At 32.5% G+C, this 23113-nt stretch overlaps 2 protein-coding genes across 2 annotated transcripts in view; both read right to left on the reverse strand.

Moving 5' to 3' along the window:
• Nucleotides 1–1091: 1091 nt before the first annotated feature.
• Nucleotides 1092–7476, reverse strand: LOC140442613 (transmembrane protein 138). The gene is made up of 4 exons (XM_072533621.1): nucleotides 7228–7476; nucleotides 7099–7171; nucleotides 6210–6381; nucleotides 1092–1454 (listed from the first exon to the last, which is right to left on the reverse strand). Exons 1-4 carry the CDS (start codon nucleotides 7356–7358, stop codon nucleotides 1342–1344), a joined length of 489 nt encoding a protein of 162 aa, XP_072389722.1. The 5' UTR covers nucleotides 7359–7476; the 3' UTR covers nucleotides 1092–1341.
• A 12927-nt stretch (nucleotides 7477–20403) lies between these two features.
• Nucleotides 20404–23113, reverse strand: part of LOC140443321 (sodium/potassium-transporting ATPase subunit alpha-like) — a 116733-nt gene continuing 114023 nt past the window's right edge. The window contains exon 15 of the mRNA XM_072534516.1: nucleotides 20404–20764. Coding sequence (XP_072390617.1) covers nucleotides 20653–20764 — 112 coding nt within the window. The 3' untranslated portion in view covers nucleotides 20404–20652. The remainder of the gene's footprint in view (nucleotides 20765–23113) is intronic.

A 23113-nucleotide genomic window follows, 5' to 3' on the forward strand; every position in this document is an offset into this window, starting at 1 on the left:
CAGTTATTTTACTTTTTCGTACACTTCTAGGTTTTGTGACGACCGAACCTGTAGTTTTGTATCTTCTGACTATATTTCTTACACTATAGCGTGACAATTGCAACATATTCGCGATTTCCGAATTTGATTTTCCAGAATTAAAAAATCTAATAATGATTGAATAAATTTTCTCATCGATAACTTTACCTCGACCCATTGTATGATCCACAAACGGCAAAAAGCTTTACAATACTACAAAATACATTTGACATTAAGTGACAATATTTGTTTTGATGTCATTTTTCTATAGCTACCTCTGGATTTAACGTAATTATGAAAAAATCAACGTAATATGTTGACATAAGTGAATGCATAGCCAGGGTTTAGTGAAGTTTTTTTATTGTTGAAAATAAAAAACCAAAAGGGTAATGTTTTTAATAAATATTAATAAAAATGCCATATTAATTATTCTGGGAACTTATGCAGAGTATAATTGGTTTGTGGGCCAACTGATATGGGAAGTGGGTCGTATTCCCTATTTATAATTAAATATTTTACACACTTCAAATATACGTCCCTTTTCCATCTTTTGATTTGTCATAAGTGTGTACAAAAACATACCAGTCTTTTCATTTATTAATTAAATATTTGTGATGAGAAAAGGGGCGAGGTTGAAAAATGACAGATATCTTCATCGCTAAATAAAATCATCAACTTGAATAAAATCGCCAAGATTGTATATAATATACATACGATATTTTAATTATGTACATTGTATATATTTGTATTGTATATATAAGGGCCTGCGTAGCGCAAGCGGTAGGATGCTTGCCTCGCAAGCTGGTGGTCCGGGGTTCGAATCCCACCGCCGGCAAGAACATCTAGACATTTTAAAAATGTCTATAGGCCCCAGGTCGACTCAGCCTGAATAAAAATGAGTACCTTGGGTAAAACCAGGGGTAATAATAGACGGTTGAAGCGTAGCACTGGCCATGTTACCTTCCTTGTATACCGTAGGCCCTAGATATAGCAGACTACCCTGCTATATCTAAAGCAAAGCCGCGACAGCGGTATAAAACGGGAGACTATTATATACATTGTATATAATTAACATAAGATATATAGATGCATAACTCCACATATAGGTAGAAACTTTGATATTTTTTTGTGAGATATATATTTATTTCATTAATCAAATGAACATATTATTTTAAAGATTAACAATTTTAATTCGACGTTAAACCTATATTTTAATTTATCACATATAAGAAAAATTACAGGTCTATATTAAGTAGTATTAAGATTAAAGCAATGCTCTTAGCATAAATATTTTTAAATTATCCTGGAGGATAAAAATATGTATTAGTTATGTACAGAATTAATACTTTTCTCTTCTAGATCCATGTCTTCATAAAATCTCGGGTCACTTATTCTTAACGCAGCCCTCTTGTAGTAGTAATAATAGATCGCCGACACTGAAAATATTCAAAATTATATCTGTAAAAATAATTTAATTTATTTAATGTTGTTTAGACCAATTGAAGGGTACAAGAAAAAAAGGGTTTTTGAAAATGTGTTATATACGTAAACATCCTACGTCACTTAATATCGTATCTGAGAATAGTAACAAAGAATATAGATGCATATATATATATATATATATATATATATATATATATATATATATACAGTGTAGGTAAAAGTTTATGGTCGGTATGGACCTTATGTGAGATGGAGTGAGAAACACCTGTTTAAAAGAGAGGTATATTAGGTCCGCCCTTTAAATACCGCCGAAAATACATGAGTGGAAATAATAAAAAAGGGGAAATTCAACGTTGCCAAACTTATTGGTTTTATTTGATCTGTTTTCTTTTTAGCATTTGAACAATGTTCTAAGTTAATAAAATTTGGGCGAAACGGATTTAAATAGCAGCTTACTTTTTTATTGGAAATATGCCACAATTTTATTTTACAATAAGTGTTATTTAACATTTTGATTTCCACTTCGGAAATCGTTTTCTATAAATAAAATTTATTAATGTCGTATTTTAAGTACGATTTCCGAATTAAAAATCTAAACATCAAAATAAGCTTATTTTAAAGTCACATTGTGCCTTATTTCCAATAAAAATAAACTGTATTATAACGCCAACAATAAACAAGCTTCATACAAAATTATTTGGCAACGTCGCGTTGCAACAGCAAACCATTTCAGCAACTTCAGAACAGGTATTCCACAGGCCATAACTAAGAAGCTAGAGGTGAGACGTTGACATTTTTATCGTTACCGAAACTGAATCGTTTTTCGTAAATAAGTAACTAGTTGATTGTTACCAGGAGTTTCAAATAAACAAACATAATGGATATTATCGTTTATGTGTATATTTATTGAAGTGAAAGAAACTAATGAAGGATATATTTATTATAACTTGAAAAATAAACTAAACAATACAAATAGTAAATCGTACATTTACATTACACGTTATTATTAAATCGCGAATCGTCTAAATTGACATTTAAAATCATAAGTTTTTCTACTTTACTTCTTGTTAACCGTGTTCTTTTTTTATTTAAAATTAAATCAAATTCTGAACATTTTTTACAATATTTTATGAATATAGTGGTTAAGTTAGGATATACATGGCGATGGTTTTTCCACCCTTGTAATGGACTCTCGATACAGGTGTACGTTTAGATGAGTCATGTACAGTTAATTGATCAAAAATACTTACGTCATCTTTATCGGTTTCTTTTTCTTGTACTGGTTGATTTTCATTAGTACAATCTTCTTGTTCTTTAATTATAGAAGTAACCAGCTTCTTAACTCTTTCTTTTGTTTTTTAGCTTCATTTTTATCAGAAAATCCCTGCACTTTAAATCGTGAACCCATAAATGTATATAATGACAATGTGCCACTCTGTTCTATCCCTCTAAATCTTTTTGCTAAACCCGGTATTAGTAATTGTACTACGTCGGATACTATGGATGTAAGGTTATCGTTTGCTAAAATTTTATTGCAAGATTCTTGCAGGCAGCGTACCATAACAATCACTGTACTACTCTTCAAGTATTTTTGGCCACTCATTGTACTTGTTATTTCTTTAAAAGGCCGTAAAATTTGGGAAAGTTGAGAATAAATAATCCAGTCTTCATTATTTAGATTTGGTCTAAGTCGAAGTCAACTAATACCAATGTGGAACGGATTGCCTCTTCTAACTCGGTCATTCTTTTTAACATGTAATAGGTGAAGTTCTACCTAGTTTCCACGTCTTAGATTGGCCGTTTGGGAACTTTGTTATGTTGTAATTGATGTTTAAAAGCATTTCTGAAGATAAGGTACTTTTTTTGAAATGTGTTTTTTGCCGAATTGTCGAAAAAAGACTTTTTATTTTATCTCTTTGTACACGACAGCATTTAAGTGCGTCCTCCATCAATAAATTTAACGTAAGAGCAAAACAATTTAAATGTTTTAATTCCAAAACATATTTAATAGCTTTGACCATTTTTGAGGCAATATCAGTTACTGCAAAATGTACTTTAGGTTTTAGATCCCACTGTTTAATAATTTCACTAATTTCAAATGCGATGTTTTCTGAATTCTGAATAATGGCAGCAGCCTAATAAAACCGTTTTAAATTCTAAATTTTCGGTTAAATATTGTCCTGTTAATGCGATGTAACTCTCAGTTACTCCAGATTGTGATCTAATAATTTGCTCAGTTTTGATATAACATGATATATATGATGATGATATATATTTGATATAACATGATATACATAACAAGTAATGAACCTGACAAAGTTTTTCTTGTTGGTGGTTTATATCCAGGAATCCACCCTGCAAATTTTTTAAAAGCTCGTTCTTCAACTATCGAAAACGGATGAAACGAGTCTTTGCATAGGTTTAGTAAATCCATATCTATTTGTTTCTTTTACTCTAAACTAATATTTTTATTAATGGAAGTATCCAACACCTTCGAAAATGCAGATCAATCGTAAATCGAAACTCATTCATTAATCCGAATACCTAGTTATTTTATTTTCAACGTTAACCGATAGCCCGACTGTCCACTGTCCCGAAAGGGTTATTTTTAGTTTTGTAGTAGTCTTTCAGATCAACTAATCGTCCTCGTCGACGTAAAGTGTTCGTTGCTCCTCTCTTTACGTCTACACAAAACGTAGTTTTTTGAATCAACCATCAACTAGTTGGCTTACCAGTGAGAAACCGTAGATTCAAAAATGACAAATAATGATTTAAAATCCAGGGATTTTCTGATAAAAATGAAGGTAAAAAAACAAAAGAAAGAGTTAAGAAGCTGGTTACTTCTATAAAAAAAGAAAAAGAAGATTGTACTATTGAAAATTAACCAGTACAAGAAAAAGAAACTGATAAAGATGACTTAAATCTATGGTGTATTTTTGATGAATTGGACATAGCTCATCTAAACATACACCTGTATCGAGAGATATAAAAGAAGTCGACATGTATTTGTCTGATGATATATACCCACAAAAAAATTCAAACGGAGATTGGAACTGTCCATTACAGTGGTGGAAAAACCATCGCCATGTGTATCCTAACTTAACCACTATATTCATAAAATATTGATGTCAATTTAGACGATTCGCGATTTAATAATGTGTAATGTAAATGTAAGTACTATTTGTATATTTAAAATGTCAACGACCCAAAATCATCGTCAACGACGATGATTTTATATCTGTGTTAGATATCCTGTTAAATTTTACCATACCGACCATAAACTTTTACCTACACTGTATATGTATATATATATATATATATATATATATATATATATATATATATATATAACATTAAATGGTAACATTTAACGGGTTTTTACCCAAATATTTAGTGGCTTAAAACATGTACACCTAGACATACTGATGATGGAATATAGATTCCGAAAACGTTTTGTGATTGTGATGTAGCCGAAACTATATACCTTTTATAAAGGATTTTAAATAAAAATTTTATTTTTAGTACAAGTATTTTCGTTTGAAAATAAAAAATATATTTACTAAAACCCTAACTTTAACCCGTAATCGCAGACGTCTCAAAAACGGTACACTCTAATAGACATATGGTCAATATAACCTTCTTTTTAGAGTGCCGTCTCCCTACGGAGGTTGGCAATCATAATGGCTATTTTTATTTTTGAACTTGCTGCTCTAAACAAATCAATCGATCTGCATTGATACCAATGCAGATCGATTGTAGATCGTAGATTCGTAGATTCTTCAGCCATGAGTTCTGCCTTCGGCCAACAGATCTTCCTTGAATCTTTCCCTGGATTATGAGTCTCAAAATGTCATATTTTGGTCCTCCTCGTCACGTGGCCTAGATAATCCAGTTTTCTGGTTTGTATAGTGGTGATTAGTTCTGTTTCTTTACCAACCCTCTCCAGTACTTCTTTATTTGTAATTTTATCAGTCCATGATATTTTTAATACCCTGCGGTATAACCAGAGTTGGCTGGTTGCTGATCTGGCAATCTCTATTCGCCTGTTTATTTCTGCAGTATGATTATTGGTTTCATTGATCAAAGTTCCCGATTACTGATATTTTTCTACTTGTTCTATCACGTTACCATTGATTGTCGATAGGTGATGTATATTTTGTGGTCAATCTAACCACCACTATTTAAATTGACAAAATGTTCTAGTGTACTCCGAAGTATTTTTTAACAAAAATTAAATGTCATATGTTAGTACTTTGTATATCTACTTTGAATATAAATTATCCTTAGCACGGTAGTATTTATTTCAGAAAAAAATTATTAAATAAGTAGGTGAAAGAAATATACGTTAAATAACATTATGCAAGAATACTATTTATTAAAAGAAAATGTAACAAAATATGCAAAAATATGAACAACGGGTTAATGACATATATTTATTTTATACCCAAAATTTAGCAATGTGTTATTACATTATAGAGAACTCCGGTGCAGTTTACCGTGCCTTTTACTACAACGAAAGGTATTCTGCGAATTCCGTTAATCGTTTAGAGGTGTAAGTTGGTTGAGTGTACTGTATTTCCAGTTATGGCATTTATGCCTATTTAAAAATGAACAACATACCCCAATTTGATCAGCATATTCCGGAGATAGTAATAAAGAAAATTTGATTCGTTTTAAGTGATTTATAAAATATAGGAGTAAATATCATAAAACCAATATCGTGTAATAAATATATAGTAGCTACTTACTAAATCTTTGACCCATAAAAATGAGAAGAAATATGCTATTCCAAGATTGCCTTGTGTTACTCCATCGCTGTATCAGTAACCAGACATTAACCACGGTAGTGAGTATAAAGTATATCATGCAAACCAATAAAGTAGCACGAAATCTTTCATAAAGTAAATATACGAGTCCAGTCTAAAATTAATAATAATGGAATATTATTTAGTTCTCAAAAAGTATCTAAAAATTTTAAAACATTCTCATAATTATCTGATATTATTTATATTTTCTACACATTATTTAACGAATTTAAAGTAATATACTATAAAAATCAAGCAAACAACTATTTTCAGAGTATTCTTAAATGGAACATCCTTTATTATACAGTACTTTACTTAATAAAATGTTATTTTATGGTAGGCCTATTGCATTACTATTTGGCTATACTACTTGGCCATAACTGACATTAAACTTGCATAAAAGTTTGACATTAGACTATTTTTATAGTTTCTGTTGCTTGTAACATGAATGCTTGGTTTGATTCTGAATTGAATTGATTCATATGGTTTTTGTACTAGGAAAGTGTAATAAAAATGTGCAACTAGTAACAATAATTTATCATCAGCAATTTCCTGATAGATGACAACCAAGAAAGGAAGCTTTTTAAAGTTTACTAGAATGGTATCAATGAAGTAGATATCAAGATTAAGAGAAATTTGATCAAACAAAAACTATTGTAAATGAAGAAAATGAATTAAATGTAATTCTTTGGTAGGTACCTTAGAAGAACTAGGTCTCATACAACCATCTTGACTTCTAAGAAGTTTTTCCTTTAGTTATGTCAACTTTCAGTTTTTTTAATGAATTTGGAACGTTTTTATAAATTTTTATATATTTATATAAATTACTTACCTGGAAGACATATGTCGAGAAAAACGTTAACAACAATATTGATAATGCTAAAATAAGGCAGGCATCTTGAGCTCTAAAATAATATTATTAGGCAAAATATCTAATAATGTAAATATTATTGGAACTTACATAAACATAACTAACATTTTAGCATTACTACCCCTGTTAAACATCGAAAATATGTTTATGCACCAATCAAAAAGTATAAGAATTGTTTGAATGGTTAGAATAACCGTGTATCTTGTAGTATTTAGCTTCATCGTTTGAATTATCGCGTAATATTTCTAGTATTTATTTTGAAATCACACCATTTTTGTTTTACCTACCCATTGTATTTCAAATTTAAATATTGATTTTTTCAATGTTGACATGCGTCGTAACATATCAACCAAAACCAATGTTTTACAACAGAGGTTGTTGTATAGGTTGCCTGCTTAATGGCGCAATAGTTTTAAATGTATTACATTATAATTTAAATTGACTGTAATAATTTATATAATTGCCTAAACGGCGGAATACTTTTAAATTTATGTAATTTAAACTTCTCGAAAAAGAATATAAGCAGCTAGTAATTTTTAATATTTTAATTCATGTAAATACGAATAATATAACATGACCCACATCTGCATGAAGCTTGCGTTATGCATTTCAGTTGTTAATAGTGACATTGTTCAATATATTTGGACGATTTTTTAGTTTTTGTACATCGCATATTTTCTTTTAGAAGTTTTATAAAATTTAAAAGTTATGTTATATTGGGATACTGATACTCTATTTATTTTTAACCTGAATATACCTACTGAACTTTTGTGCGGCATTAATTTTTTAGAGAGCTATATTTACATATAGCTTTAATGCTTCGCTAAGTTATGTATCCTATCATGGTATCGTATAGTTTGTTTATATCTAATAAATAGGGAGAAAGAGGACAACGAATTTATGAAAAACGAGAAATATACTTCGCATCGGTACTTCTCTAAACACAAGAGAGCAGGAAATTACAAAAGAGCTTGTAGAAAAAAATATAGACATATGTGCACTACAAGAGGCGAAGAAAAAAAGAAAGGTCAAATTATGATAGATGACTATCTGATGATTTACAGTGGTGTTGCGAAAGAAACCACAGAAAGTGATGGAGTCGAAGAAAGCTGAGCAAAAATTAAGTCTATCTTAGCCTCGGCCAAGGAAGTTCTTGGTTAAAGAAATATAAATAAAAATAAGTCGTTCCGAAGGCGAAGAATTCAATGGTTTTGTACAGAAGTGAAGAAAAAATGTAAAGAAAAGAAAAAAAAGCTTACCTGAAATACATGTCAACTAAAACACAAGAGGCATACAATAATTACAAGAAAATTAGAAACGAAACACATGCACTTGTAAGAAAAATAAAAAAATGATCACTGATGAAGAACTTAATATAGGGGAGAGACGGGAACAGTGACACACAGGGAACAGTGACTCATTTAAAATCCTAGTAGAAAATATGTTAGCAAGTTGGTGATATTGTGGAATTTTACAGTTGGTATAATAAGAATACTACTTGTCTTATAAAAAGTTGACAGAATCTGTTGTGTTTGGAGAAAATCGCATGTTTGTGTTGTGTTAGTGCAGAAGTATTTTGTCAAGGGTGTTTTTAGTTGTTTACTACGAGGAAACAAACCTGAATTATTGGATTGTGTTCTGGGTCGTAAAAAAGTCGTATAAAATGTAAGTAATAGCAATAAAATTTCTTTAAAATCTTTGTAGATTAACAAAAAATTTACAAATTTTTGTATAAAACAGCATTGTGGGTACAGTGACACGAATATTGATAGGGAACAGTGACACGATGTGTCACTGTACCCTGCTTGTGAATTTCATAAAATCTTGACAGCAAATGAGTGCTGGAAAATCATATTAGGGTCTAAGAAGCTTTTGTTAATTATGAATTTACATTACAGATGGTACGTCAGAAGAAAACGGATAAGACAGTGGGTAGATTCAATGAAGATTCTATGAGGAAGCAGTCAATCTAGTTATCAGTGGTATATCAATTCGTCAAGCTGCTAGAGTGAAAAACTTAAGCTTTAAAACCGTAAGCAGATACGTAAAGAAATACAGAGATGATCCCGAATGCCGAATGGCTCCTAACTATAAAATAAACCAAATATTTTCTTTGGAACTAGAGGAAGCTCTCGTTGATTATATCATAACATGTTCAAAAATGTTTTACAGTTTAACAATTACCGATTGTCGCAAACTTTGATATGATTTAGCGAAAGCAAATAAATTAAAAATTCCAAAAAATTGGGAGGAGGAAAAAAAAGCTTCAGTCGACTGGTATAAAGGATTTCGCCATAGACATCGTACAATATCCTTAAGAACTCCAGAGGGATGTAGTCTAGCAAGAGCAGCAGGATTCAATAAAGAAAATGTAAACTTATTTTTTAATAAGTTGGAAATAGTTTTGCAGCGACATCCAAATTTTTCAAATGGATTCAGAATTTACAATTTAGACGAAACCGGAACTTTGACAGTTCAAAACAATTCGACAAAGGTGCTAGCCAAAAAAGGCACTAGACAAGTGTCTAAAATTCAAAGCAGTGAAAGAGGTACACTTGTTACCACAAGCTGCATTGTAAGTGCAAATGGAAGTGCAATCCCACCCGTAATGGTATTTCCGAGAGTCCATTTTAAAAGCCATATGTTGGCAGGAGCGCCATGTGGGACATTAGGCTTGGCTACGAAAGCAGGATGGATGAACACAGAATGTTTTATTGAAGTTTTAAAACATTTCATTAAACATACTTGTAGTTCAAAAGCTAACCCTTCACTATTAATCATGGACAACCATGTGAGCCATATATCTCTTGAAGCTATCATTCTGTGCAAAGATAATGGGGTCACTGTTTTGACTGTGCCTCCTCATTGCACCCATCGGTTGCAACCATTAGATGTGGGTCTGCTAAAACCGTTTCATATATTTTACAACGATGCTTTAAGTTCGTGGGAAAAAGCTAATCCGGGCACACCTGTGACAATCTACCATGTAGCATCATTTGTGGGACTCGCTTACCCCAGATCTATGACACCTGTAAATATATCGGCAGCTTTTAAAAAAACTGGAATATTTCCCTTTGACCGTCACGTATTTAATGATGATGATTATTTCGCAAGCCAAGTTACAGAACGACCATTAGTTAATTCACCAAATATTGATCCAAAACCATCTACCTCGACAGGAGGTACCACAGATAACTCTATCAAGAACCAGGACGTAACTCCATTACAGAAATTGTCACCTTCATCCACAAGTGGAAGAAAATTGACATTTGTAAGTCCATCAGCTATTCGTGAATATCCAAAAAAAAGTCTGACAATTTCGGTTAAAACTAGAAGAAAAAAAGGCAAGACTATGATTGCTACTGACACTCCAGAGAAAAACGAAATTGAAAGTAATAGAGCCAAAAAAGCGAAAACAGTTAAAAGAAGCATAATCTCAGAAGACATTAAAAACAATGATGATGTTATTGAGTCGGAAGACGAAGATGGTAAAACTTATAGTCTCCATAATTCTGACACGTCAGAGGGAAGTGAAATATTTTCAGATAGTGATGATGAAGACCTATGTGATTTGGCATTAGATCCAGCCAAAATTTGCGACATTAAGATCAATGATTTCTTATTAGTGAGACTCAAATATGAAGCCCATTCCAATAAAGAAATCGAAAAATATTATATTGGGAAATTTGTGGTGATAAACACCATTGGTACGATGGAAGTCAGTTTTTTACGTAAAAATTCAAAAAATGTCACATGCTTTGTGTTTCCATGTGTCACAGACATTGGTGTTATATTCAACAACCAGATTATAAAAATTTTGGACCATCCAAAAATTAGCAGGGGTCGACACTTTTTTCCTAATGTTAAAACGGACTTGATTTCATAGAAAACAACAAGCATTTATAATATTTTTCTATAGATCAATAATAAAGATACGTTTTTATTGTTTAATTAGTCCTAAATAATAATACTTACATATTACAGTTGAAAAATGTCTTTGTGTCAGTGTACCCTTCATACCAGGGAACACTGACACAATGCAAAGTTTCAGACTTTTTTTTAAATCTATTTGTTTTCTTAATTTATAGCAATGTAGTCATTCATGATGTATTTGCAACACAATAACACGTCCAAATTGATATTTGCAAGTAAAATCCTATTAATGGTCTAGCGATGACAGAAATTCAAATTTTTCTGTGTCACTGTACCCACCTCTCCCCTAAATGTACAGGAAGTTCGGAAAATACTTGAAAACCTGAAGAACAGAAAAGCAGCAGATAAAGAAGGGATACCAAACGAGTTACTGAAATATTGTGGAGCAGCAATCACAGAACAATTAACAACATTAATTAATAAAATTATAAAACACATTAAAATACCGGAAGAATGGAGAACGAGCGAACTAATTCTACTATTCAAAAAAGGAGATAAAAACAGTCAGAAAACTACAGAGGTATAAACTAGTTAAATACTACGCCTAAACTTACAACTAAAATTTTAAAAGTGCTAATAAATCAGAGGATAAGTTTAGCAGATGAACAAAAAGATTTTCGTAGAGGAAGATCGTGTACAGATGCAATATTCGTTATAAAGCAAATTACTGAGAAATCACTAGAGTATAATATACCAACATATCTGTGTCTGATTGGCCTAAAAAAGCGTTTGATAGAGTAAGACGCAAAGATGTAATCCATCTTCTGTATAATAGAGAAGCTCCACTAAATATCATAAAAACTATCGAAAACATCTACTAAAACAACAAAATGAAAGTCAGAATAAATGGACAACTTACAGAACCTATAAAAAAGGCTGGACTAAATATGGACGTTCTCTGGACGTCCGTACTCAAACGTTCCCTGGACGTCCCTGCTCGGACGTTTTCTCGACGTCCGACATTTACGAATTATGGTATCAAACAGCTAAAATTTTCCAATAGAATAAAAATAATTAAAAGCGAAAAGGTTAAATCATGATTAATTAAAAATTGTATAGTTTAATATATTCAAAACATGTTTTTAGGTAAAGTATAAAAATCTTTTATTTCTAGCTAATTCGTTACAATCGTTTTATTATTCTAGTTACCACGATGATATAAGTTTGCTAATAGTAAAAATATGATGTTTATCAACAAGATGAATCTTGAAGTGGAAGGCATCTGTTCGAAGATGAACAAGTGTGGCAAAATGATGATATAAATTGTCATTGTCATGCCATACCTATTTAAACAAATATCACAGTTTAATCAAGTTTAATTATAATAATATTATTAATGCTTAAAAGAAATAAAAAAATTCGATTTCGAGGCAGTATGCAGTGTAAAGGTGTGAATTAGCAACTTTATTTGATGCTTTGGTTATAGTATATTGTTAAATATTTATTACTTTGCTAGGTTACTTCCGAGTTTGGTTTTTATTTTATTACAAAAAGGTAAGTGTAATTCTTCCTAAAATTAATTACTTTTAACAGAAAGAGATTTGTTTCTAAGCGTCATCAACAGAGGATGGTTATGAAAAACGTAGAGAATATTGTTGAAAATATTAATAACCCCTATATTCCATCTTCAAACCTTTCTTCGGAATCCCTAACTGATCATTTTGATGAGAGTTTCAGTTCAAATAGTTCAGGTTACAATACTTCCGATTTTAAACTTTTTATCAACATCATGTTAAGTACCTAAAATAATCCAAATGAACCACGTAGACGACCATTCTGGTTTAGACCCTTCACAAAGCTCTTCTTTCAATGAAACTGAAGAAGGGTCTAAACATGGTTGTAATGAGAATTCTGGAGAACCTTATAGAGATGTTTTTAATTTTTCTAATAAAATATGCAACTGGACTTTAAAATACTAGGTGATTTATTAAAAATTCATAAAGAAGTTCTTGATCTTTCTCATTTGCCATCAGATGCTAGAACCCTTCTTGCTTCACCCAGAGAACTTAAGTTTAAGGACGTTTTCCCTGGAAAATATTTCTACTTTGTTCTTAAAAGAATACTCTGATCCATATGATTCAAATTTTAAAGGTGTTTTTATCTTCGCAAAATAGCAATGTTATAAAAATTTCTGTAAATTTTGACGGAATTCCACTAAAAAAGAGTTCTAGTAGTCAGTTTTATCCCAGTTTGTGTAACTTGTTTATATATCCAAAAATTGTAGGTTTAATGGGCATTTACCATGGTTATGAGAAACCAAAATTTGCAAATGAATGTTTGATTGATTTTGTAACAGAGGCAGTTTTTTATTAGATAGTTTAAGCTAAAATAATTAAGCATGGATGATCAAGTTTTTGGGGTAGTTAGATTACTGTTACATGTTGATTTATATTTTAGGATAATGAGCTTTCCAAAATTGGTGAGGAGACCATAAACGAATTTGTTAGGAGAAGCCTTAAGAAGCTGATCCACAATAAAATTCAAGGAAAATATACTTGGCTAAGGAAAAAGTAATTTTACATTATCGCTTAAGTGCCCACATACAGCTGATGAAGCATATCATTAACTGTGTCTTGTATGTAATTTAGATGGCAAAATTTACCAACTCTACAAATGTTCAGGTCTGGCTATGAGATTGCTTTAAGAACTACAGCTAGAGATATGAGATAAGGTTTGTTGTTGGCCGTATATTTCATTTATACACTGTTATTTTTGTTTTTTAAGTGTCAAAGTGTAATTAGTGCCCATTTGGTCATTAGAAATAAATACCAATGGTTGGGTTGGTATTCTTCTAGTTCAGGCGAGATTCATTAAAACTACAGCAGTTGTGTTTATGTGTTTATTTTACGCTTTTGAATGATGATTTATTCCCAATAAGCAAAGTATTCTGAAATTAGTTTGTTCAATTTATGAATGTAAATTAATTTTGTTTTCAGATGCTGTTTGGAAAAACTCCAAACCCAGCGCTGCCATGGGGAAGGAAATTGAAACTTGATAATGAAATATCTGAAGAGATCTAAAGAGAGGGCAGATGCTGGAATAAAAATATAAATAAAATTTAATTTGCATGTTGCATTAACAAATATGATTAATTTTGTAATGGTTAAATTGTGTGGTTGGTGGACAGAAAGGGACAGTCAATTTTGGAGACATTTTTATTTATTAAAAATAGATATCTAAAAATTTATCTACTGCGGAAATAAAACAGACAAATTTCCATATTAAGTATTGATCTTTTTCTTACTTATGATTTCAACTTTAAAACTCAAAAATTGACTTGTGTCTGCTTTTAATTGCCAAACACACACACAATAATTGTAAGGGAAATCAGAATGAGAAGGGATAAGGGAAGTTGAATGATTCTGTTTTAAGTCAGCCACAGTCATTTTCAACGATTTTGCTAATTTCTTTAGCAGTATCCACAATCCTTCTTTCTTCTATCTGGACAAGTGTAGTCAAAGACCCTATATCAGTTAAAGCCATGTTTACTTTTTAACTATTAAAATTTGTGACATTCTAGCACGCTTATAGTGTCTTAATACCAATAAAGGTAGTCCAGATGGAATATCCTAACTTATTTTTTAAGGAATTGTGCATTCTTTTTATGTAGGCCTCTATGGCTTATTTTTAATAAATCTCTGAATGTTTCCATCACAATTTATTTATTGATTTCATCCTTAAATCATTCATTTCTAATTATCGTTCCATTATAATTCTTTCTGCTATTTCTAAAATTTTCGAGACTTTACTGACTGATTTTTTGACAGTAAATCTGAAGAATCAGCTTCATACTGGTCAGCATGGTTTCCTGTCTAGTCGTTCAACTTCTACTAATTTACACTGATTATGTTATAATTGCATTAAAAAAAACATTTTTTATGTCGATTAGATTTATACTGACTTGTCTACAAGCATCTACTGTTCTTGTAAATTGTGTAGCCCATATTCTTATTCTGGTACGATCAATTTCTTGAATCTGGATTCTCTTTCCAGAAGCGTTACCTTTCAATCTATATTTTTAAGCTTTTTCATAAAATAACCAATCTCCTGAAATGCTTCAGCTAGTTTGTTTTTATATTTCTATAATGTTGCATTTTTGTATAATTTTGACAGTGGATTTGTCCCTTTTGTTAATAATAAATAAATATAAATAAATGTAATAATAAATGTAAGTTCCTTTAAACATTTACGTTCCATTTCCTAAAATACATTTTTAATATCCACAGGATGACGCTACTTTTAGTACTTTATCAATGGCGTTGATGTCTAATTTACATCCTTAGCGCAAAAATAGACGTCCACGTAGAGACGTCACAAAAGTCCGTCAAGTAAGTCGACCGGACATATTATGGACGTTCGATTAAGGTCCAATTAACGTCCCTGTACATCTAACGAACGTCCGTTCGGGACGTTAAATGGACGTCCATAGGACGTTTGGCACAGCGACATTCGGACCTATACAGGACGTTAAAAGAGACCAAAGCGGACGTTCGAGGGACGTCCTTAAAGTCCGCAAGCGATGTACTATGACATCCACTGGACGTACGTGTGCTATTAGGGACAGGAAGAGGATACATAATGGGAAACAAAGAAATCAAAATACTCTGTTACGCAGACGACGCAATATTGATAGCCCAAGATGAAAATAGTCTGCAAAGACTGGCCCACAGATTTAACATAAGAGCAAAAGAATTTAATATGACAATATCGTCTCCGAAAACTAAAACAATAGTAGTTAGCAAATAACCAACCAGATGTAAAATAGAAATTTATGGCATCAGTATTGAACAAGTAATGGAGATAAAATCCACAAGGAAACTAAATTCTTGTAGCTGGCTGTATACCATGTATCACAAAAAATTTATTTAAAAATTCCTTTATAAAAGGTGTATATTAAAACACCCTATCGGGCTACATCACAGAACGTTTTCGAAATAACTATTCCATCATCAGTGTTATCCTTGATCTATAACCACTTTAATTAAAGCAAACATGAAATTTAAAATTTTGACCAAGGTTTATACAAAAATGTGGTTAATACTTACTGGATGTACACGTTTTGAGCCACTAAACACTTGGGTAAAAACCCTTTAAATGTTGTTGAATTAAATTTGAGTTACATTATTTGATTTTATATACTAGGATGTTTAATTAACAACAGGAATAGATAACAAGGTTGCCACTGGAGGTTGCTAGTCCTGAGACAAAATGTCTACGAGTCCTCGTAGACACCTTGTCTAGATGGAAGAACACTTTTTCTGTCGAAAGAGAGGTGAAGACATAAGTAAGGTACAGTGTATAAATGAATAGACACAAAATAGAAAAAAATAATGAAATAACCACATAAGGAGAATGGAGGAGAACCGTGTTATCAAAATAGCAAGAGATGTCACCAATCGGCAGAAGAAGTATCGGACGACCGCGCAAAAGATGGAGTGACAACCTTCTATAGAGGTATTAATCCGCCAATGAACAAGCAGAATTACTTATAAAGAGGAAGAAGAAGAAGAAATAGCGTTTGTGTGTATATGGCCGTTAGAATCTCATAATATGATTAATATATTTGTCTTTGTGTTTGTTAGTCCTATTTCTGTATTTACTCCAATGTTTTTCTGTTTGTTTATATTTACCATATCATCGCTTTTCTTCGTATTCTGTATACCTTCGTATTTTCTGCGAATTTCATTAATCGTTTAGAGATGTAAGTTGGTCGAATGTACTGTAGGTAGATCAAATACGAAGGTATATCATACCTTCGAATTTGACGCCTTTTATTTATCAAAGATACAACATAATTCAAAATACAGCTGCTGCAGGATATCTAGATATCTTATCTTTAAGTTATTCCTATAAGTATTTTTTCCGAACTATAATTAATAGTAGCTAACATGTTGTAATACAGAGTGAAAGTCTACTCTCAGATTTTTATGACACTGTTGATTCAATAGAATTGTTCTATTAGATCTAGATTATTAAAAAATCATTTCTCGAAAAAATCACATCGCGGCAATTTTTTAATATGGTTATATTGCCAAGGTATATTTAAGGGTATAAGGGTATTAATTTAATATAGATCCAAGAGGAAAATTGATGAAAATGGCGTCAAAAAACTAACAAAAAATATAACAAAAGACGGCGACAGTATAACGGAGTTGGCAATGAATACGGACATGAAACTGTTTTGTAAGAAAAGACGCAAAAACAAAACAAAACAAAATAAAGCAAAAAACAAAAATAGAAAAATAAGAATAGAAACGTGGAATATCAAAACACTTCTAAGACCAGGCAAAATGGAAGAGTTGGCAAAAGAAATGATAAAATACAAGATGGGAATACTAGCGCTACAAGAAATAAGGTAGGCAGGAAAAGGGATGATTGCTAGAAGAAATTACACAATGTACTACGCGGGAGAAAGCAAACAGGGGCTCAATGAAACTGCCTTTCTAGTTAGTAATAGCGTAAGAGACAAGATTATTAACTTTAAAGCGGTTGATGGAAGAATATCATATATTAGAATGAAAAATAAACAAGCAAATTTAACATTTGTTAACATATATGCCCCTACTGAGAATGCTCCTGAAGAAGAAAAGAATGAATTCTATGAGAAACTTGAAGAATTGTACGAAGAAATACCAAAGAACGACATACTAATCCTGTTAGGAGACTTCAACGCAAAGATAGGGAAAGAAGACACAAACAGAGAAATCGCAGGAAAAGAAACGATCCATCAAAATACGAATAACAATGGCAGGAGAATATGTAATCTAGCAGCAGCAACCAATACTTTTATTATTAGCACTCAATTCAAGCACAAAAAAGAGCACAAAGTAACGTGGCTAATACCTGGAACAACAGATGGAAACCAAATAGACCACATCCTAATCTCAAAAAAATGGAGAACAATTTTACAGAATGTAAGGTCTTACAGGGGAGCCAATGCTGATTCGGATCACATTTTGGTGATAGGCGACATGAAATTGAAGATACTTAAAGATAAAAACTACAGAAAGAAAAGAAAGAGGTGGAATCGGTCGAAACTAAATACAGATAATGCAAACAGAAAATTCTGCACTAAATTGGAAGAAAAACTACTAGTCCTAAAACCATCGAACATAGATAAAACATGGGAAGACATAAAAGATAGTATCTTAACAACAGCAGAGGAGACGATAGGACTAATGGAAGACAATAAAAGAAAGGATTGGTACGATGAAGAATGCGAGCAAGCTAGTAAAGACAAGGACAAAGCAAGACACAGGTGGGTGGCCACAGGGAAACAAGAAGATCTCCTACACTATAAAGAGAAGAAGAAAGAGTCAGACAAATGCTGCAAAACAAAAAAGAAGAAATGGATCGAAGAATTACTGCAGGAACTCGAAGCCAACAGTAATGACAATGCAAGACTATAAAAATACATAAAATCACAGAGAAAAAAAAAGAGATACCGGCAAATATTGGAAAAATGGAATGGGAAACACACTATAGAGAACTGTTTAAAAAGAAAGACGATGCTGAAAACGCAGAAAATGAAGAACAAACAGAAAATAGGAATGGAGAACAATCAGAGCCTCCCTCATACAGCGAAGTATTGGCGACCATAAACAGATTAAAGATAAGGAAAGCAGCAGGACCAGACGACATTATAAATGAGTTCTTCAAGAAAGGGGGAGAGGAACTAGCCCACAGAATCCACAACCTAATAGAACGAATATGGGAAGAAGAAAGCATGCCGAACGACTGGAATTGTGGTCTGATAACACCAATCCCTAAAAAAGGCGACAAGACGAAATGCACTAACTACAGGGTAATCACGTTATTAAATACAATATACAAAATATTAACTAATTTGATCAGACAAAGAATAGAAAAAGAAACTAGAACAAAAATAGGTGAATACCAACATGGATTCAGAGAAGGTAAGTCAACAATAGATGCAATACACATTGTAACGCAAATCGTTGAAAAAAGTTACGAGCACGGAATAGATCTACATATACTGTTTATTGACTACAAGCAAGCTTTTGACAGTGTAATAAGGGAGGAGCTAATTAAGGATATGAATCAATTAGGCATCAAAGAAAAACTAATAAGTCTCACGAAAATGACGATGAAGGAATCCAAGGCACGAATCTTAACAAGGGAAGGCCCGTCAGATGAAGTACAAATGGAGGTAGGTGTCAGACAGGGAGACTCCCTGTCAACAACATTATTTAACATTGCCATAGAGGGGGCAGTAAGAGCAGCCAAAATTATGGGAACGATTATCGAATCTTCAGCCCAACTGAGAGCGTATGCAGACGATATTGCACTGGTTACTAGAGATTTAAAAACCATGCAGAACATAATATTAATACTAGATAAAGAAGCAAAGAAGAGAGGGCTAGTAATAAACCAAAGCAAAACGAAATACCTCAAGTGTTCAAGAGAGAATACGAACATAGAGAAAGAAATTAAGCTTGGTGCATATACATTTGAAAGAGTACACCGTTTCAAATACCTGTGAGTGATGGTGAATGACAGAAATGATAGAACGGATGAAATAAATGAACGCATCCTAGTGAGTAATAAAACCTACTGGAACTCCCAAAAATTCCTGAAAGAAAAGCACATTAGTAAGAAAACCAAATTAAAAATTTACAAGACTGCAATCAGGCCAGTGATCACCTATGGTGCAGAGACGATGTGCCTAACACAAAAAGATGAAATGAGGTTGGAAATCTTAGAGAGAAAGATAATTCGACGAACAATGGGACCGGTGAGGATAAGTGTAGGCGAATTTAGAAGATTAACCAATGAAGAAATTAAAGAATTCATCGAGGGTAAAGACATAATCAAGTTCGTGTAAACGCAAAGGCTCAGGTGGCTGGGACACACAGAAAGAGCTAACCCAGACTCTACGCTAAAGCGAATAACTGGATGGAGACCAACAACAAAGAGACCAAAGGGGAGGCCCAAAACAAGATGGAGAGATCAAGTCTTAGGAGACATAAAGAAGCTGAGAATCTACAATTGGAAGGAGCGCTGTAAGGACCGGAAAGAATGGAGGAAAATTGTAGACAGGGCCAAGTCACACACGCTGCTATAATAATAAAAAAAAAACAACAGCGGACTGATTCTCCGCAATAAATGAATCAGAGAGTCCAAAAGGGCGGCAAACACTCCGCCAGGAGTGAATAAGCCATGATGATGATGATGATATTTAAGGGTACGCTCAATAACCTTTTAAAATCTTCCTGCAAACTTTCAATAAACATGAACATACTTCCTTTGTTTTTAGTCGCATAGAATTTACTTACAACTTTCAGAAAAATAATCGGAGTTATAATAAAAAGCTTTTTAATTATGAGATTCCTTTTTATTGCAGCTTTTAAATAAAATACAATTGATGAACTGGTAACAACTACTCGGTAACGAAACTAATGAACCACTTTACAAAAACACGGCAATAATAAAATTAACCATTAAATTACGAACTACCTGAGTCTTACATATATATTTATCTATTAAAGTATATATTAATAAGGTTTTTATTTAACTACAAAATTATAAACTACATTAAAAACGTTCTACGATTAAATAAAATTAGTAATAGGTTTCTTTGCGATACCATCCATCCGGATTCTTGCGTAAGCGCCATTTTCTGAATTCGTCGAAGGTGAAAAGGAACACTGCAAAAGGAAATGAGTAACACCACCTAAAATAGAAATAATAATTTTCATTAATCTAAAATATCTAATCATAATAATAAAAATTTGGACAAGGGTTTAATATTATTGATCTTTTGTAATAAAACAATAAAAACAGTTCACTGTAGATCACAAGTGGTTTACTGTAAAGACGTTTACTATTTAAAAATTACACTCGGAAACATAAAATGACTATTTCAAAGAATAATTTTAATCAATAAAATTGTTTCTTATTCTAGCTTTCATATTTTCTGGAGTAATCGATGGAGTGTTATTATTATTATCCCAGATTTAGCCATACGACTCACACCCCCTTTAAGGGGAAAATTCACTGATCCCAGATACCCACAGTATCAAAAGGATTGAGCTCTGGTGGGACTCTTTCCGTGTTATCGAGCTCTAGGTGACTTGATACATCGGTGTATCTCCCAAAAATTTTCGTACGCATCTGGACGTCGATGTTCCCATTTAAACCCAGCTTTTTGATGTTTTTTAGGAGGTTTTTTGAAATGACTCCAGTAGTAGAAAGAATAATAGGTATCGTCTGGGTACTTTCCATTCTCCATTATCTCCTTATTTGTATTTCCAGATCTCTGTACTTGGCGGTCTTTCCGCTGTATTTAACCCCAGATTATTGTTGTTAGGTATCGCCACATCGATTAGTGTTGTTTGTATCGTTAGTTTATTAACTAGCACGAGATCTGGCCTTTTATGTGCTACTGTTTGGTCTGTGAGCACAGTGCGCTCCCAGTATAGCTTTTAGTTGTCATTTTTAAGCATACTCTCAGGAACGTATTGGTAATATGGGAGATGGTTTGTTAGGGGTAGTCCCAATTTGAAAGTTATCTTTTGATAAAGGAATTGTTAGGAATTATTATGAAGGATTATTATTATTATTATATAACAAATAAGAGCAGAGGAGCAAGCAACTATTATACCCTCAAAAAACGAAGAAAAATATCCTTATAAAACTAATACCAATTATAAAGTTACAATTAAGTACATCATACAAAAATTGTGAAACCATAACTAAATAATGCGGTTCTAAAGTAAAACATTTCTAGAAATAAAACAAAGATCTATCAAGTTTATTTTTAAAGATGTTAACACTAATTGACGATATGGTGTCTTGATCCAAATTGTTCCAGATATTAAATATTCTATTTGAAGTTCACCCTGGACCTTGCAGTAGTTTGTTCCCTCTTTAATTTGTGACGATGGCCTCTTAATCTTTCGTCTTGATTTAAAGTGAATATGTTGATTAGGTTCCCAAGATTATGTTTTAAAATACGGAAGGATATAATTAGGTCACCTCGAAGACGTCGCTGCTCGAATGTCGTGAGATGAGCCATGGATAGTCTATCTTTGTAATTAGGTCTTACACGGCCGTATGCCAGTCTTGTGGCTTTACGCCGAACATTTTCAAGTAGGATTTTATCGCGACTGAGATCTGGATTCCACACTGACCCGGCAAACTCAAGAATAGGTCTAACGTATATCGAGTAAAATTTACTAACAGAAGTTAGAGATATACCTGTAAACATTTACGGATCAAAAAAAGTTTTTAGGTTGCACCTTTACGCATCGATACTATGTGATCAGACCAATTTAAGTCACTATTAATTATCACTATGAGATCGTTGTGGGAGGTTACCGAGTTTAAGAGATGTTCATTAATAAAGTACGGTATTGATGGGTTATTTTTACCGATATGTAAAACAACGCATTTTTCAATGTTAAGTGGAAGTAACCATTCTGAGGACCATTTGAATATTCCATCAAGATCGTGTTTAAGAACATATTGGTTAATAGTTGAAGATCACAATGAGCGGAAGGTCACTAGTGTAGATACAAAAAAGTAGCGGTCCAAATACTGATCCTTGTGAGACACCACTCTTGACTGGCTTATCTAGTGAGTGGTCATCCCCAACACGAACCCTAAAGTGTATGTCAGGTAAAAAATATTGAATCCAAATGTTTAACTTTCCGCGGATACCATAGTGATCCAATTTAGCTAGTAATCGACGTTTTAGAACACGGTCGAAAGCTTTGGAGAAGTCCAAGTAGACTACATCGACAGGATGCCAATTGTGTAAAAATGATGACAAATCATTTACACAATTAAGTAAGTTTGTGATTGTTGAACGATCTTTGATAAAGCCATGCTGTTGGTAGTTTCTTGAAAAAGAAACTCAGACATAGCTTCCGAAATAATCGATTCCATGACCTTACCTACAATAGGAACCAGGCTAATTGGAGGATAGTTATTGCAATCATTTTTATTTCCTTTCTTAAATATAGGAGTAACCGAAACCCATTTCCAGGACGAGCGGAGAGAACCTTGCTTAAAAGAAGCA

The sequence above is a fragment of the Diabrotica undecimpunctata genome, chromosome 6, assembly GCF_040954645.1.
Source record: "Diabrotica undecimpunctata isolate CICGRU chromosome 6, icDiaUnde3, whole genome shotgun sequence".
Classification (NCBI taxonomy): domain Eukaryota; kingdom Metazoa; phylum Arthropoda; class Insecta; order Coleoptera; family Chrysomelidae; genus Diabrotica; species Diabrotica undecimpunctata.